Below are 18,564 nucleotides of genomic sequence, written 5' to 3' on the forward strand. Positions count from 1 at the left end.
TGCCTTATAGTTTCTGACACATTCTCATTGCACAACACTAGTTTACACCTTGAATAATCCCAGTTTGTGAGTTAATGTATTCTATTCAATGCTTTGATTACAGTAAACAAAACCAGCTCAGCTATGCAGCAAAATGTACCAAACCACACAGATGGTTATAAGCTTTTCATTGTGCGGTTTCCATAGCAATCATATTGCAAATCTGGAAGCTTCTTGCAAATAAGCAGCTTGTATTTACATGCCTCTCGGCTGCAGCACGGAACACAACAACAAGTGAAGTTATTATTCCTATCACATATTGTTAGCAACACGACTGGAAGATGTTTTGATCAGTTCAGATAAAAAGTACTGCAGAGAACTAATTTTTCATCTATTTCATAATGATACAAGCAATCAGACACTTGTAATGCACATTCATGTCTCTTCATTTGAAATTTCACTGTAGTGTCAGAAGGTTATAAGCATACAAACAAGTCTTGTAAGATAGACACCCCACAAAAAATTTATTATTCAATAAACAATTTAAAAAACTACATAGTGTCTTTACTATTGTACTTGGCAGGGAGAACAGATGCATGCAAAAAAACCCAGGTGTGTACACAAACTCTGCTGACACTGAGTATCACAGGTCTACACTGTTCTGCCCAAGAGGAAGTAAAAGAAATAATGGCATGTTAACACCAAGACACTCCACGCTGCTTTTTTGCTGCCAAATAAGACTCCACACAAATGCAAACAAGAAATCTCAAACCCAAATAAATGCTTACCATGGGAAAGAGTCAAAATCTTTTCTCTCCAGAATTTACAGTTTTATGAATTGACCCACCCCCCATAACAGATGGATTATTACCCTAATAAGAAACATAAATCAACCCAGCTACATTTTTTTTAATTAGCAAGATTTGACTTTTTTAAAAACAAGAGTACTTGCTCAGAGAAACATTTAATATTTCCAGAAAAGCAGCAATAAATCCACAAAATTTAAGAAGAAGATTGTTTATATAGTTTGGCCAAACTGACATCTTCTGCTAGCATTTGTGGTGAGGTCTGGTGACCATCTGGGGCAAAGGAATAAGTATTAATGCCCTGTTTTATGCGGGGCCAGCAAATTACCCTACCTGAGGTCAGTGCTCCCCAGCCTTGGGGATGGGGTTCTCTGCAGCATTGTCACCTGTACAGGCCTGTACACTTCACCCTAAGTTTTAGAGTGTTTTAGCCTAAGCAGCTTCATAGAAAATCTAGTAGGCTTATTTGCCTTGATTTGTGTATTTATAATGGCAGGGATTTTCATTTCTAGTATCTTTCAGACTCCAGATCCACCCATTATATATGAGAGATATCTATCTGTACAAAGAGACCTTCAAATGCAATTAGCAAACTCCAACTTTGATAATCCTCCAGTATTCCCAAAGATCTGTCCCTTTCCCCCAGCTCCTCTGGGACATGGCAGTTTACTGGAAGATTTACACAAAGCTCCTTGACATTTCACCTCACCATTAGCAGCCTAGTGTACTCTGTAAATAACAAAGCAGTTTGGAAAAGGCTGCTGAAGGTGCTATTGTCTAGCCATAGTGTGAGTTCTTGGGGGCAGCAGAGACAGGGAGACAGACTCTTGTTTTATTAAAGCTCCACCTGACTGTACAACAGTGCATGGTTTGAGAAGGAAAATGCCTCCAGGACAGTGAGAGAAGTGGGAAACAAGTTGGCTGCTAGAGAAGAGATAATAAATGTGAAAATTTCTTACCATGACAGAAAAGAGGACATTTTATTGCTACTTCTATGGGTCAGCTAGTTGCCACCCAACAGCTCAAACAAAAAAAGTTATATTCCTATTTGGCAAACTTGAGTATAAAAAAAAGCAATTCCACAACACAAGCACAATGATAGAAAGAGGTCACCCAAACACAGACTAAACACTGGGATTGCAGACAAGATGACATCAACATGTGTCAGCAGAAGCAGAAGTTGCATCTGACTAAATGGTCATCATTGTGTTCAGAAATACGATGGGAAACAGGCAGTACAGAATTGTATTCCAAAAGAATACAAAAAGAGATCTCTGGGTTATGAACAATATAAAATACATCTTAAAGAAAAATAATTTGCATACTGAGATGCTTCAGTTTTAGTTGACAACAACCCATGCCAATTCCTAACCCAAATTTCTCCCAACACATGCGATCCAAGTCTGACTCCAAGATGCAGGCAAAAGGTTTCACTCAAATATACCACCATCTAAACAGGAGGGGACTTCCAACTAACACTTCTGCACAAGTTTTAACCAGCTCTTTGAAAACAACCATTATCTGAAGTAAGGTTAAATATACACACCACTCTTCCCAACCAGTAGACAGTAAAAGAAGTCTGCTATTAATGTTAACAATGTCCTGACTTCTCAATGGCCTTGAATAAGTAGCACTGGCTTTACAAAGTGAAAAAGCTAGAATAACAAAATAACTTTGGGAGAGGTGGGATCTGTGGAAATTGCTCAGCCTAACACCCTGCTCTAACTCAGAAAGTTAGATCAGGTTTCTAGGAAACAACATTTGGCCTCTTTTGGTACTGCACACTAAACTGTTCAGCAGTTTAGAAGGGCCTGTGCATTTTAATAGCTCACGTATGACACAGCTGAAGCTAATGACTTTCTAGAACAGGATTAGCTCAAATTACTCAGTTTTGTCCAGATCTTGCCAAGTCTCCAGATGTGAGGCTTCCTGTACTCCTTGAGAAATCCTGCACTTTTTTTTCCCTCAGTTGCACTCCTTTTATCTTTAAAAGGTGCTACTGTGCACCACTGTTACTCCCAGTTGTCCAAGCAATAACTAAACCATCCAGCTCAGCTACAAGTGAAGTACTGCCTCCTGTTGAGAAGATCTTGAGAAAGTTACCTCATCATCCTCACAGAAAAGGTTAGTAGATTTTGTTGTAAATTAACTCAGGATCACTATTGAAGGAGAAGTCACATGGGAGTAGTGGAATGTCACTTAGACATTTTCAGGAGAAAAAAACTCTCTCAAAACAACCTTTCTGTGGCACCACCCAGTGAATCTTAGCACATGTAGTGGTCTGGCTTTACCAAAACCAAAAAGCAGACACAACATCCCTGCCCTAAGAAAAGTATTTCAGAGTTACAGCATTTGTTAAATTAAAGAGTAAAGTAAACAAAAAAATTCCCAGTCCCACTAAGGACAACTAGCAAACACACTTTATGGCTGTGATTCTCTAGTGTTGAACAGAGTAACATTTGAATCATATAATTGTTGCTATGAAGAATAATAACAGAGAGAAGTAACAGAAAGAAATGAGTGCATTTGGAGAACTGTCTGAGAGAAAAAAAGTATCTCTTTCTAAATACATCTGTGAAAAAGACACCACATTTTTCCTATATTACCACACTCATAGGAATTCACATGAACTACAGTAGCACAATGGATTTTTAAAAAATCACATTTTTAAAAGCTGAAACATATTTTTTGGCCTCTCACTATTTTACTGGAAAAAACAAGAAACAAGTGATCAAAGAGCACATCTCTGGAGGAAAAACAGCTACTCTCACACACACAAAATAAAAAAAATTTACAAAAGACATTTTTGGCAAGGTCATCCATAGTTGCTGCTAAGTGGATCTTCACACTTTACTCTGAGTCTTTTACCAATTTTCATGAAATCTAGGAGAATGCTTTGCTTTACTTCCCTTTTCTACTTGCTGAGACCTAAATATATGTTAGCACCTTTCCTCTTTCTTTTTTTTTCCTTCCCCCAGCACCAAATATTCCAGTAACTTTGCTTCCCTGCCTTTGCCCCATTCTGTAGTCACAGCCAATATCCTCTTCAGATCCCACAATTTTGTACATTTACTAAACACAGAAGTCGTTGGTATGAAAGTGGCTGTTTCTAGGGCTTCACAAGGCCCTTCAGATTTTAAGAAAAAACTGTCAAAATGGGAGGAAAAATATTCTCAGTCACCCGAATGACCAAACAGAATATATCACAGGGACAACTGAATAATCCACAGAGGTGCAGGCAATTCCCAGTTCCAGTTATGAATATATTAAGATTTCATGAACTCAGCTTCCTGCTTGGAGCTCTCCTTGCAAATAAGCAATCTTCAGTCATGTTTTGAGTGACAGCTCAATTCAGTTTGGTTGGCCACTTCCTTGCACTAGTCTTCCAAACAACAAATAATCTAAAATCTCTGATTAAAACCAAATCAAATCAAACCAAACCAAACCAAACCAAACCAAACCAAACAGAATCTTCCAAATCTTTTTACATACTCTACATTCCTTTTTTTCTTTTTTTTTTGGGTGAGGGGTAACATAGATGCAAAAGAATTAAGAGTTTTTCAATTCAAAGTTAAAGTAGGAAAAAAACTGCAAGTCTGACAGAACTAGGAGAAAGAGAAGCATGTCAAATCTCAGTTACACCAATAGCAAGCTTTGGAGGAGAGGAGATATAAAAAAAGGCAGAAAAAGCAGGAGTATCTACCAGGGATACTTAGAATGCCTAAATTTGTGATATTAACATTTATTTGACAAAATTATCTAATTATTAATAATAAAATTCAATATAACTATGCCAAAGTGCAATGTGCACTGCACAGAAATAAGAGATGGGTTTTGCACTGACCTTTTTATTTCCTTATGAAGAAAGACCTGATAACAGTAATTCTTCTCAAGAGAAAAGATAAAGGTCATCACAAGCAAGTTCATCGTGGATATGCACACAATTACTATAATGAAGAATATAAGAAATTATAGAGATCCACTTCCAGAAACTCATTCATTGATTTCCCATTTTCATATTCACAGACACTTTGTATTTACAAATACAGTCACTGATACGGGATTTTTTTGTCAGAAATCAAGTATTTGTCTAATCCTATATGCTGAGTCAACTGGTCAGAATACATTAAACTCAGAAATCAAAAAATTGTTTGATAGGCCATCAAAGAAGGTGAAAATTTCATAAGTGATTACAAAATACAGCTCAGTAGAAATTCCTTAATTCTTACTAGGTACTTTTTTAAATCTTACCTTTATTTTTTTGATCAAGATATTAGGTAACAACTTCCACACCTAAACAGAAGCATCTCTGAAGATAAAGTTTCACACTAAATTTCAACAAAAGCACAATTTTGGCTCTACTTCCAAAATTGTTCCTAAAGCCTCAATTTTGGCCTCCCAAATTGAGGGCATAGGCATCCTACATAAATCCATACTTAAACATTTAAAGAAAGAATAAAGTATTTTATAACTCTACTCTTAACAGGTCTCAACAATGTAGAGGAAAATATTTTGAATTTTAATGTTTCTACATGCTCATCTAATTATTTGTCTGATGAACAAAAAATGCTTCCTTCTCTGTTTCCCATCACCCTAGCAAAAAAAAATAGTTGCAATTATTGGACAGAATGCAAATTAGTTTCTCAAAGGGACAGAACAAACAATAATTTTTAAGTTTATTCCATGGTTCTACTGTAGGTTCACAGGAATCTGTGCTAGAGATTGCTAGCCTAAATACGTGTGGCATGTACATAAGAATATTCATCTAAACATAATAAAGATTTACATGAATTCACTGTAACTAAAATGAATTTGTTTGTTCTCTCAACCTGTAATAGTTCTTAGGTATGTAAATAATTTAAGTGTTCAACGTGACATTTTATAAACCTTTTAATTAAAATGTTTTGCTAAAATAAATGTGGTGGCTATTAAAATCTACATAGAAAGTATAAATAGTTCCCAATGTAAATACATTTAGCAATCAAATATTCAATTAACTAATCTATACTGTATAACTCTGTACTACAGTGTTATTTGACAACCATGTACAGCAGTTATATTTCTCAAGCTCAAATTTATATGATAGAAAAAGTCTGTAAATGTCAAGTAAAGTTTCTCATAATCATTGATCAGCAGCAAGTCTTAAATTTAAAAGCCATTTCTGAAAACTACATATTCTTAATTATGACAAATGGGACTTGACATAAAATTTACATACATACAATTCATAAAGCATCTTGCTTAAACCACATAATATCCTATAATAATCTGCAAGGTTAATGTATTCAAATTTATAGTATGATTCCTGAACTTACTCAAAAAAGGGACAAAAGGCAAGGCATAGCTCATGTCAGGGAAATGAAACACAATACAGTTGTTGGCATGTTTCCACAAGCTAAGTCTGGCTCCCAGATGCTTCTCTTGTAACTCCTTTAAAAATGTTATACCAGGACATTTTTGCATTCCCTGTGTTGATCAATAACTGCACGCTGATCAAAAAAAATTCAGCAGTTTTCACCCTTTGGGTATTTTCATTGAAAATAACAAACCCTCACTACTGCTCTTTTCCACTGTTTATGGGCCAGGCGATTAAATGAAATTATGTCAACTACACTAAATCCTTTCTCCAACTAAAATGATGAAATGAAGTGAAAATGCTATTGCTGTGATTCACTAGTATCAGGTTAATGAGAAATATGCAGAAAATTACACTTGCAATGCACACTGTTTACAAGTACGACATTAGGGATAACAGTCCCATATTAATCTCTACAAATGCTATCCCATTCTTCATTTCTCATACATTAGGTCCATACTGGGAGCCACCACTCCAGATGTCAGATCTTACTGGCCCTACACACCACAAACCACAATGCACCTCAGAGAAGAGGCAGGACACTGGGACATGGCAATAATTCATATGCAGGAGATGACAACTGCTCCCCAGGCAGCTCCCCAGGTCAGTGTGGGATTGGCATGCAGATGTATCTCAAAAGAACCCATGGTTCCTGGAGTTTCACACTACTAGAATTCACTCCAAGATGGTGCTTTTGGACTGCCAGAAACACAACACAGTCCCAGGTGCACTGTAAGAGCACTACTTGTATGTCTGAGATAGGCAGTTTATCCAGGTTTACATAGGTTTTATGACCTGTATGGAAGTGATAACAAAATCATACCTGTCTTGAACTTTTGTTAACTGAATTATCTGAAACTGCTGTTCAGCATCTACTGGTGGAAATGTGTCACTTCTTATCAGAGAATCATACAATCATTTGGGTTGGGAGTAACCTCTAAGATATCTCATTCCAACACCCATGCCATGGGCAGGGACAGCTTCCACCGGATCAGGTTCCTCAAAGCTGCACACAACCCACCCTAACACACTTCCAGCGATGTGGGCCATCTACAACTTCTCTGAACAACCTGCTCCAGTGCCTCACCATCCTCACAGCAAAGTATTTCTTCCCAATATTTCTTCTTAATTTTTAAGGAAGTAAAATTTGAGAGGTGTATGCAAACAAGATAAATTCAGTTAGTATATTTTAGGACAACGGAAGCACGACCCTCACGCTAGGATCCACAGGCTTTCCGGTAGATAATGCTTTCTTTTGAAAACGCAATTCCTCCCTTTGATCCCCAGTTCTATGTTAAGATTCAAGGACAGAATAATTGTTACAGACTGCTAAGACAGAACACTTCCACAACCCAAAGATGGAAGTATTGGAACATCTTCTTTAAGGATATTGTAAATTCCAGAGATCCTAAACTAGTTTTCATTAAAACACAGTTTTTAGGTGGAGGAAAAGTTAAGACTTCAAAAAAAGGACTGAAACAAAACATCCGCTGTGACAACCATCCCTTTTCTGGACAAGAAGACTGTCTTCCTATCTTGCCATTTAACACAAATCTCACTGACTTGCCAAAAAACTTTCCTCAGTCTCTTCCGACTTCTTAAGAAAAGATTCTGCCCTTTGCTGCTGAAGCTTACCTGTGTGCCTGCACCCTGCACTTTCCTGGAGCATCCCTCTGTGGCCTCTAGGGCACAGCAGACTGCGACACCTTGCCCTCTCTGCCTGGTCCACCATGTGGTCCGGGAGCTGGACCCTGCTGACCATTTTCCTTTCCTAGGAGCAACCATCCTGTTTCTTTCAAAAACTTGTAGCCAGCCCAGGGAGCAGCAGCCAAGACAAGGAAACAAGCAGCTTTTTCCTGTGTTACCTGCTTTCTATAGGTGTAAACTAAACATGACATCTATTGCAAACACAGTACACTCCAACACACAAACAAATCAGATACACATGCGTACAGCCAAAAAAATTCACAAAACTCTGGTTAATTGGTAGTATTTTCTTTGGTTAATGCCTCCATTTTGAGGAGAGTGGGAAGAAAAGTGAGTAGCAAACTGAAAGGAAAAGACATTTACAAAAGGATTTATGCTGACGCATTTCCTAAGGCTGAAAAATTCAAATCAGATATTTGCATCTACAGTAACAGAATTATTAATTCAGCCTTTAGAGCCCACCTTGCTGGGTCTTATTTGAGAATTCAGTTGTACAAATTATGGTTTTTTAATAGCTACCTTGTGGAAACCAGAAAAGTTGAGAAGCGATAGCCTGAGGCACCACATAACCTCTGGTTGCTCATTTCTCAAAATACTCTATCTAATGGTTTTAATAGCCTGATATGCAGTCATTCATCACAAATTCAAAAAATTAAGGTTCTTTGATCTATCTAGATAGTATTTATCACATTTATACCCAAGCAGTAGAATGGACCCAATACGTATTTCTAATTTCATAAATATATATAATAAAATTTACATTTTACTTCTAACAATAAACTGCAGCAACTCCCAAAATTTATGTTTAATAAACTATCTCACATAACAAGACATCTTCTCTGAATGCTTGCATAAAGTGTATTCCACTGCTTCTTAATTACATAAAAACAGTGCCACCATAGAAAACTTTGCTTTCAAAACAAAATACTTTGGGTCCCCAACCCATTGAAGACATGCATGCATAACAAAGCTTTGTTCACATTTCACATGAAGCCAGCTGCCAGAAACAGAATCAACACTGAAAAAACTATGATTCAAAATAAAATTACTTTGTGTGACTTTTTTCTTGACACAATGACAAGTTTTTCTGAGACAGGATTCTGTCTCTTAATAACAATACTGTTCACATCAGACTGGTTTTACAAATCAATAGAGTCATTGTTTAATGGTGGTACACTGAAAATAGAATCAAAATTACTGACCAGTACCTGCAATAAAACAACTTTTCCATAAGTGAATTCATTTCAATAATTTGTGAACTAATTACTTTTTGAAGGAGTTCTTTAAACATAGAAAAGTATGATTAGAAGTACCTCCATTTTTCATATATCTTCTAATTTTAAGCAAGTAAGTTTTAAAATGCCACTAGACACCAGGATTTTTAGTGGTGTATTTTTTGTCGGCTTTGGTTTACGTTTTTGGTCTGATTGGATTTTCAAGTACTTCTCTTTTAAAGTCTGAAATACATAAATAAAATCCGGCATTTGCTAATGTGAGACTTTGATAAACAAAGCCTTTCCCATATGAACTCCTTTGATGTATTCTAAGAGTTGACCACAACATCAGGAAAATAATTTCTATTTTCTCCACCTGTAAACTCTGAAATCTATGAAGCCTGAAACATCTGAAAACTATGAATTTTCTCATGCAGTTCCAAGGAAGGAGAACAAATAGCTATCCTTAATAGCATACACTTTCCATTTATTGTAGATACTTTAACTGACTGCTTTGAATCTCGCAACTGACCAAATGTTCTGCAGCAGAGGTATATCACTGAATAACATATAAATAAAGAACATTATCAGACTCACCCTGAGTCCAACCAGTCCATATACCTCTCACATGAAAATGAGACTAAATATGAATACTCAGTTATTGTTCCACTTTTACTGGCCTCCTGACTTTTGCAGAAGTGTGTGTGATGAGGGAGCAGGAGGTGAATTGCACCATGGACAGTAGGCTTTCTGACAGCTATGGGCCACCTGTTGCTCACAGACGGCCACTTTATACTCACTTTAAAAGAAATGCAGAAGAGCCTGTGAACCTTATTTTTCCTCACAAAGACCTGCCACTTCCCACTCAATGCACATCTCATTCTTTTCAGCTACACCAGATTGTCTTACCTCCTCTTCCATCACTGACACCCAACATCAATGGAAAGAAGGGCTCCCTCTTTAGATGTAGAATTACAGTAATTGAAGATAATGCCCAAGCTCTTGTAGCAAACAAAAGCTGAGGTCCAGGTATCAAGTTCCTAACCACCTTGTGGATGCAACGTCTTTAAATATTTTTCTGAATTCGTAATTAATGTCTCTGTGAGCATTTAGTACTAGCTGAAGGATAACTTCAAGGCAAATATAAATCCCATAAGAGTATTGCCTCAAAACCCAGAGTGACAGAATTCTGACACAGCTCCATTTCATCAAAGCTGCTGGGATTCAACAATATCCAGTTAAAAGAGATTGCTTTTCAATCATTTCCATGTCTGACACTTAGCAGATTCCAAATCCCAGTGATCAAGACAACAAAACAACACGCCTTGGACCTAAAAAATAAATTTCTTCCTTTATTACTCTCTACACTAATTCATAGTTCACATCTGCTTTTCACTGTTCTTGTATTACTTTAATTGCTTTTGAATTACAGCTGAGTAAGAACACTGTCGCACCCCCTTGTCCTTATTCTTCACCTATCAGCAAGAAAGTATGTGCAAAAATACTCTCTTTATACAATAATATGTTGGCTAAACAATTGAACAGTACCTCTTAAGAACTCTGAGATCATATTTTTGGAAAAAAATATTGTAGAATCCTGTTTTAAAAGAAAAAAAATCCATTGCTGTGTTCTTGAAACTGAAAGGTGTTTTCATGGAAATTATTCAAAAAAACTTTCAGAAATTACTTTAAAAACTTATATTTAGTACTGTCCTCAAAAATGCTGGTCTTACACACAAGTCTTTTCAACTCCAATTATTCCTGACCCTACTTATATTTTATACTTTGAAATCATCTGCTAATTAAAAGCACTTAGAATTCTTTTTGTGGAAAAAAAAGTGACAGCACATCAGCATTATATACAACTTCTGGACGAGAACTAAAGAATTCCCTAACTACCGAAGGCAAGCAATAAACACAGCGAGGAATTTGGACCATGTGCCAAGATATGTAATCTAATGACTTAGCAGCAATGATCACAGGTAACATCTCAGACTCCATAATCACCCATGTCTCTGCTGACTTAAACCTACTCTTCTGGTTTGCAAGGGCAAATTAACAGTTTCTTCTTAAAGCCTACTGGTTTTAGGAACTGACTGTGCAGTTGTAATGCACACCTGGGACTGCTTGGCACCAAACGCTGTGTTTTGGCCCACATACCCTGATTGGGCTGTAAGAAGCAAAGGTGTCCTGAAAAAGAATTTCCATTAACACAGCGCTGTGAAATCTTCACTTCCAGTGTCAAGAAGTCAATATATATGACATTATATCTTGAGAAAACAAATATATGCCATGAGTATTCATGACTGACAGATGAAACCTAAACTCCACTACATAATCATTACTTCTTTCTTTCCAAGAAGAGAATATTGAAGAACATGGAGAAATTGGAGAACATGTTCTTTCCCCTCTCCCACGCTTATGCTCATGAAAAGTGTACAACATCATTAAAAAAGTTGCTTCTTCAAAACTGTAGCAGTCCAGCAGGAAAGGACGAAGATGGTATTGTTATGCTGCCTAACTGCAGCAGTTTACTGTTAGAAAAAAATAAACCATGAAAGCTGATTAAAGAGACAATCATAAGAAGGAAACAGATGTTCATTCTCTACCTTCACATTCAATGTCAGAAATGTTCTGAAACAACATCAATGTAATTTTTTAACTATTTAAAATGCTCTGTTTAAAATAAGTAAACAAATTGAAGTGTTTCTTTGACAGCACATTTCTCATTGCCTGAAAGTTAAGACATTTCTTACCTTTCCCTGAGCTTTGCCTTAGTGACAGAGTTTCCCTACCTAAGCTTCCAACTATGCTGCAAAACAGAATTATTGCCCAGAAACCTGGGTTTGACCAAACAGTTTGGCAGAAGACTGATAACAGGAATCAAAAGACAAACCCCAGGTTTCCATTCCCATCATCCTGTGCTCAATCAGAGACTGAATTAATCCTCAAGTTTAATTTACCAAAAACTAAGAACTGATGCCAAGTTGTATTGGCTGGAGATCACCACAGCACTGGATCTCACCCATCCTTAGCAATTTCTCACCTGAAAGTTCTCTGTGTTATGAGCGGGCTAAGAAGAGATGACACAAAGCCCCAATACCAGTCTTATGGCACATGACAGTGCTCCAGGATTGTTATGGTTTGGGCCTGGCAAAGCCAGAGCCCCATGGGTACACCTTCTCCCTGGTGTCTGCTGTGAGATGTGACCAGGAATAAGCAAAGCAGGCTCCAAACTTAACATAAAGAAAATTTTATTAACTAAACTACACACAAACAATTACTAAGCTACACACAAAAGAGAAAAATACAAGGAAAATGAAAACCTCACAAAAACACTCTCCTCCTCCTCCCCCCTAAATTCCCAATACAATACATCCCTCCAAAATCACCAATTCTAAGTCCAACACCACCCTTCAGATTAGACTTTCAGCTCCTCAAGAGGAGAGGGAGTCCTTCCGTGTGTCGTGGTGGCCTCTTCCGTCCTTGTTCCGGTGCTCTCACCACCGAACAGGGATCAGGGCTGCTTCCAGGGTTGTCTTTTTTTAAGGATGCTTTGTCCAGTTCCAGAAAACCACAGTATCTCACACTCTCACCTTTGGGACATCCGTCCCCCCCATATTTTATATACCCCCTGGGGCCGAGGGGTACCCACACTGAATCTTCTCTGGCACTGGGACATTTCTCCCCCTGGACTCAGTCTCTGTATCTCACGGAAAGATAGCTCTGTCCATGGCTACACAAAAGAGTCCAGCATAAAATGCCACTCCATCTTCTCCCTTCTTTCAATATCTCTCACTCTCTCTCTCTCTCTGGTCCAGGCCTTCATCACTCACTCATTTCCTTCGTCCTCCTCCACTGTTATCACACGTCTAGGAAGGGTTAATGTTCTGTAGGGTTTTCATTGTCCAAAGGGGGTTAAAAACTCCTCCAGGCGGCTGGACTCCTGGCTGTACACCCCCCATCTCCTCAGCCGGGCTGCCTGCTGCCAGCACATATTTACTGAATTTCAAGGTAACACAGGCTGCACTCTCTCCCTCTCTGTCTCTCTGTCTCCAAAAGGGGGGGGGGGGGGGGGGGAAGGATGGCTGCCCGATGTCTCTTGTTGCTCTCCACCCTTCCATCCTCCAAGGCCTCCTTACTCCCATGTCTGTCCAGGCCCAGGCCTACCGCATGGCTGCCCCTCCCCCCGCCCAGCGGCAGCGGCTGAACGGGGGAGAGCTCCAACCTCGGTCCCTCGAAGTCCCAAGAGAGCCTCCCAGGGCCGAAACTCTGCTTTTAACCCCTGGGTGTTCTCGGAGGTGTGTCCTAAAACCCACTGGCTAGCCCAGGTGCCAATATCAAAATCCAAGCACCCATTGGTTTGACCAGAACATCCCAGAATTTCCACTTCTTTCTGGTCAAACCACCACAAGGATTTACAACCTTATCTGCTCTGTAAGGGCTCTGTAAGGGAGTTTTACCTCCACGCAGCAAATAAGCACCACCAAAATAAGAAGAAAACCTTATCTTTAGAATCATTTTAATGGAAATTATACTGCATACCATGGAAAGTACGGCTATAATGCAGTTTGTGAGGAGAAAGAGAACAAAAGAAAAAAACCAACACAAAACTGGAAATCAAGATGTTAGCTTAGATTAACACCTCTTATTTCCTACTGGGCCAGAGCGTGGTAGACAGCACACAAACTGAGCTGAGTTTGAAGCCAGGATTAAGGGGGAAGGCAGTAGTTGGCATTGCAGTTTTGGGTATGTGCTTCACACAGATGTGAAACCACAGAAGACAATACTAAAGGCCCTTAAAACTATGTCACTGAAACCTCAAGTTAATAAAAAAATCCTGTCTTCAAGGGCTGTAACAGACGAGAACAACTTTAAAGCTGGCACATATTCTGTTTTATGACAAGGACAACTCCATTGTTTAAAATCCCACTAAGCTAGAAACTCCATGCATCAACTTAGCTCCACCCAGAACACAGAGTTATTTAATACTACAGTTTCAGAAGCTATGTTATAGCTTGTAACATTCAGCTGTGGACTGCAAAATTATATAGTGACTAAGGTAGCAAATAAATAGCTAATTAAGAAAAATGGTCCTTTATTAACGAAATTTTACATTTTGCTTAGCCAAGTTTTCCTCCATGATTTTATTAAAAACCAACAAGACTAAACCCTAGTTTGCTGAAGACAGCATAAAGATTTCTTTTCCTGAAGAATCTTCCAAGGGAAGTTTTACAACTTGGGAATTCTTTGAAAGTTCTGATGGTTTTTTTACTTTACCTGAATAACCACAGCAAAACACTGACTGAGAACTATGAAAATTATCCTTCATGGTAAATATGAATTTGTATGGGCTATTAAAGAAGAAAGTGACTTAACAGATCAAAAGATTAAATTTCCTACATCTCTTTGTACCCCTCCCAACTATCAAGCTGCCAGCAGACAGTACATGGTGTATACCACTGAAATCTGTGCTTTAGGCTAATAGTCTGTTGGCATTCTGGATACTGGTTTGAACATATCCAGCTTCTGCCTGGAAAATTCATCCACACTGTCTCCTGTCACTAGCAGGAGAAAAAAAAATAGCTAAGCAATGAGATAGCTAGAGAATACAGTGTCAGTCCTGATTACTGCCACAGTTCTCAAAATTTCCCAATTTTCAAAACCATGCAAAAATATCAACATGCTTTTTTTAATACAAAAAATCTTTATTCAAATACCAAACTAAATATTATCAACTGAACTCGCTTAATTTTCTTCTAAAATGCTGGCATAAAAACACTGGAAAACCATAGAAATGCAAAATTTTACTTACTTGAGAAAATGCAAATTATAAGCAAATAAATTATAACATAGTACAATGAGCTGTGCACCTGAAATTCAATATTTATAAAGCTAGTGGATCTGTGAAAACAGAGGATTAGAATCCTCTAACATGAATATGCTTTGAGGATAAAAACAAAGTGGAGATTAATTTCTTCTCCCTCTTCACAAGGATCTAGCATGTTTGCCTTCTGCATTCCAGAGCTTAGCATAGCTTTGCAGCTGTACAAATAATTTTTTTCTGTTCTCTTAACAGGCATTCCAGATTTCTTATTTGTTCTGTATTATTATGCCAGGTAACAGCAGGGATAATGATGCTCCACCTTTGACCATGAAAGGAAGAAAGTGTAATTCACTTACCTGGGAAAATAGGAAGGACAGCCAAGTGTAATTAAATGCAACCAATCAGGTCTAATTAAAGGAGATGAACCAAACTGGAATGTACTCTTTTATACTCTTTTACCATCAAGTTTAGATGAACAGCTACACAAAAAATAAATAAAGCCTACTCCTGTGAGGTTTATCTACCAGCATTTCATCTAACACTCTTCAATATGATATGAATGAAGAAGAGGACTGCTCTAAGGCCTCAGAGTCATAAGTCTGTAATTCCATTTTAAGTATATGATAAAAGGACTAAGTAATCACCAAAAACCTATTGCAAACTTATGCTTTATTTTTACTTAATTATGTCAACACATCGGAGTCAAAACTAAAAGCTCCACTGTAAGAAGTAAAATGGTCTTTCCTGAGAAGATCACAATTCAAATAGATGAGATGGAAAAAGATTGAGATAAAGGAAGATAATCTCTACTTGATATTATGAAAATGAAGCACACTCCAAGATCACAGGGAAATAAATTAACTAAAAACTGAAACTAAATTTCTTGAACTACCCCTTCTTTGTGATGTTTTTACGTTTCAGGTTTATTAGCCACATTAGGAGATAGCAGCTCCCAGAAAACTGTCATAAAAAAGGGATGCAAGTGAAAATACTCTAATTTCCTACAGAATCACACCAAGGCAGCAATTCACTGAAGACAGAGCTCAAAGCAAAGAACTCAAAGTCTGTATTAACCAATGCCCTTCTCCCAGTATTTTATGTGTTACTGCTCCAGATCTACTTACTGTCTGACATTCAAATGAACAGATAAGGTAACTGAAGCTCAAAAAAAGAGTAATTTATCCCAGGATATATGTAGAGCTTCTTTAACAAAAGCATAAGCAAGCATACAAATCCTCATTCTGTAAGAACCTCAACATCCAAAAAGCACTGTAATAAGGTTTGGATGTATCTTGTAGCTATAAAATTAAGCCCAGTAATGTAGTTTTTATATTCATTGCAGAGAGTTTTTCAGCATGCATGACACACTGCATGTCACTTCAGCAGAACATGCTTTCTGTGTTGAAGTAATCTAGGTACAATTCAAAGATAGGGAACAACCCAAAAAAACAGCTCCTAAAGATATATAAATTAATATCTTATAATTTTATGATACTCATTTTCATGAGAATCTTGGTTTTTTCACCCTTTATTCACTGAAATGACCTTAATTTGAAAATCAAGACGAAGTGTGAAATGTTCTTTTCTCCAGTGGTCAGGAAATTCTACCTAATACATACAGAAGGTTAGTGAGCATCACATGAAACAACTAATTTTTCCTCTCAGATTATTGCTGATAATTGCACTGCTCCAAACAGCAAGGGGTATAGAACTCTTATTTCATACAAAGTGATTATTAATTGTCATACCACTTGTTAACTAATGATAACTGAAAAATTGATTTCTTTTTTCAGCTTCTTAAAATTTAATAAAGAACAGCAACCTTTCTCCTAATACTTGAATGTCTATAATCAAGAAATTTTGCCAAGCTGTTTTTCTTTTGTTTAGCCATTTAACAGATACAGTTGGACATTTAAAGGCATAATCGTTCGACCACATTGGAAAATCCACAGTAAAAAGTTTCTGTATCATCATAGCCATGCTGGAAAACATGAAACAGAACAGTGTCAACACTCATGTTGCTTTCCTTGCAGTTCATTTCCAGAGTCTGTTCAAACAAACACATTGCTTTCTTGCAGGATTGTAATACCATGTATTAGGCAGAAGCTGGTAACATTTCGAACAACAGAGAACTTCTGATTAATACAAATGCCAAAATGAATAAAGAAAAAAAAAATAATGGGCATGTTCCTGGAAAAAGCTGTAAGGCTTTTCAATTTTTTAATTAAAAAAATTGCATACCAGAAAATGTTAATGAGCTGAAGGTCTCCTGAGTTCACTTTTACACATTCTGTGCTATTTTGATGCCCCTACCAAAGAAAACTGTTCTCACTCAGAACTGAAGATATTTTTTTTCAATGTCATAGCAAAATCTGAAATCTAAAAGTATCTTATTCATCGTGCTACTTTACTCACTTCCTTTAAACCACTCAGAGTTATCAAACTAGAAGCAGAGAAGACAAAATGATCACAAGTCACACAGTTAGAATCCAACAATACCTTTAACTTCTTCATAAATGCTATCATCTATTGCGTCACTGTTCGCTTGTCCAACATCATCATATGCCTCTTCCTCCTCTTCAGGAATAGCATTAGATCCTGTATCTATGCAATAGCAGTTTAAAAAGTTAACATCTAGTGGAAAAGAATGCCTAAGCAGAAATTTACGCAAAATGAAAACAATTTTTCTATGACCTGCTCCTTCCAGTACATTCTGCTTATTTTTTTTACACTGTTCAAGGGGTAAGAAAGGGTTTATATGAAGGAGCTTATATAAGGGAGAGCTTTCAAGCTAGATAGTATTCTGAGAGAAAAGCAATAATGTTGAAGAAAGAGAAAAGTCATATAAAAGCTGTAATACAATTGAAAATTAGGACTTGCTACTCAAAACTTGGACATGTGGGAATCCTACAGGTACTAACATGACAGATAAGTAAATGGACAGAACAATTGTCACTAAGCAGTATTGGCAATAAAGGCAACTGCTCTACTGGCTGGCTTACCTTGAATTACAAATTTGACTTGCTGTACCCATTCCTCTGCTTCCTTGGGAGTGGCAGCTGTAAACTATTAAATGCTTATTAATAACTACTAGCAGTAATGTCAAAAACACAACTACAATTTCATTAGCAATAAAAAAGAGGCAAGGTAACATTCCCGTCACTTCCTCCAGAAACCATTAGCAATTCTTTTCATGTCTTCTGGTACTTTTCTTGCAAGGATGCTTCTTATAATGTACAGCTAATTTTGACAAATTTACGTAATTGAAGGAGAGGATGATGGATTTGAAACTCTGATCAGCAGCTGGCAGCTGTGCAGAAAAAAGCTGCTTCTCTTCATCAATGTCAAAGCCAGAACTGATGAACAAAATTTGCCCTTGACAATTAGAAGACACCCATGAATTTCTTTAGACTGCTGGGTACAGTTTTCTTAAAAATGTTCTTGTCAGACTCCAACACACTACCTGACAGCTTAATTAACTGGCTTTCAACCGCAATCTCAGATATTTAAAACTTATTAAACTTACATTCCATATTGATGTCTGGCTGATAGATCTCTGAATTGCACAGCTGATATGTGCCTTTTTGTAGGTTTTCCTTGAAAAGCCATGACCAATACAATACGTATTTAACACTGATACATATTTTAACTTTTTTTTTACTATTTAATTCATCC

General features: G+C 37.3%; 1 protein-coding gene across 2 annotated transcripts in view; it reads right to left on the minus strand.

Annotated features, from left to right (window-relative positions):
* Positions 1-18,564, minus strand: part of SKAP2 (src kinase associated phosphoprotein 2) — a 121,657-nt gene that overhangs the window by 22,780 nt on the left and 80,313 nt on the right. For both annotated transcript variants that reach the window (XM_059479741.1, XM_059479735.1), the window contains exons 8-9: positions 17,892-17,955; positions 17,389-17,493 (exon numbers count right to left, since the gene is read on the minus strand). In XM_059479741.1, the coding sequence (XP_059335724.1) occupies positions 17,389-17,493; positions 17,892-17,955 (169 nt within the window). The remainder of the gene's footprint in view (positions 1-17,388; positions 17,494-17,891; positions 17,956-18,564) is intronic.

This window comes from Ammospiza nelsoni, chromosome 1 (genome assembly GCF_027579445.1).
Source record: "Ammospiza nelsoni isolate bAmmNel1 chromosome 1, bAmmNel1.pri, whole genome shotgun sequence".
Classification (NCBI taxonomy): Eukaryota; Metazoa; Chordata; class Aves; order Passeriformes; family Passerellidae; genus Ammospiza; species Ammospiza nelsoni.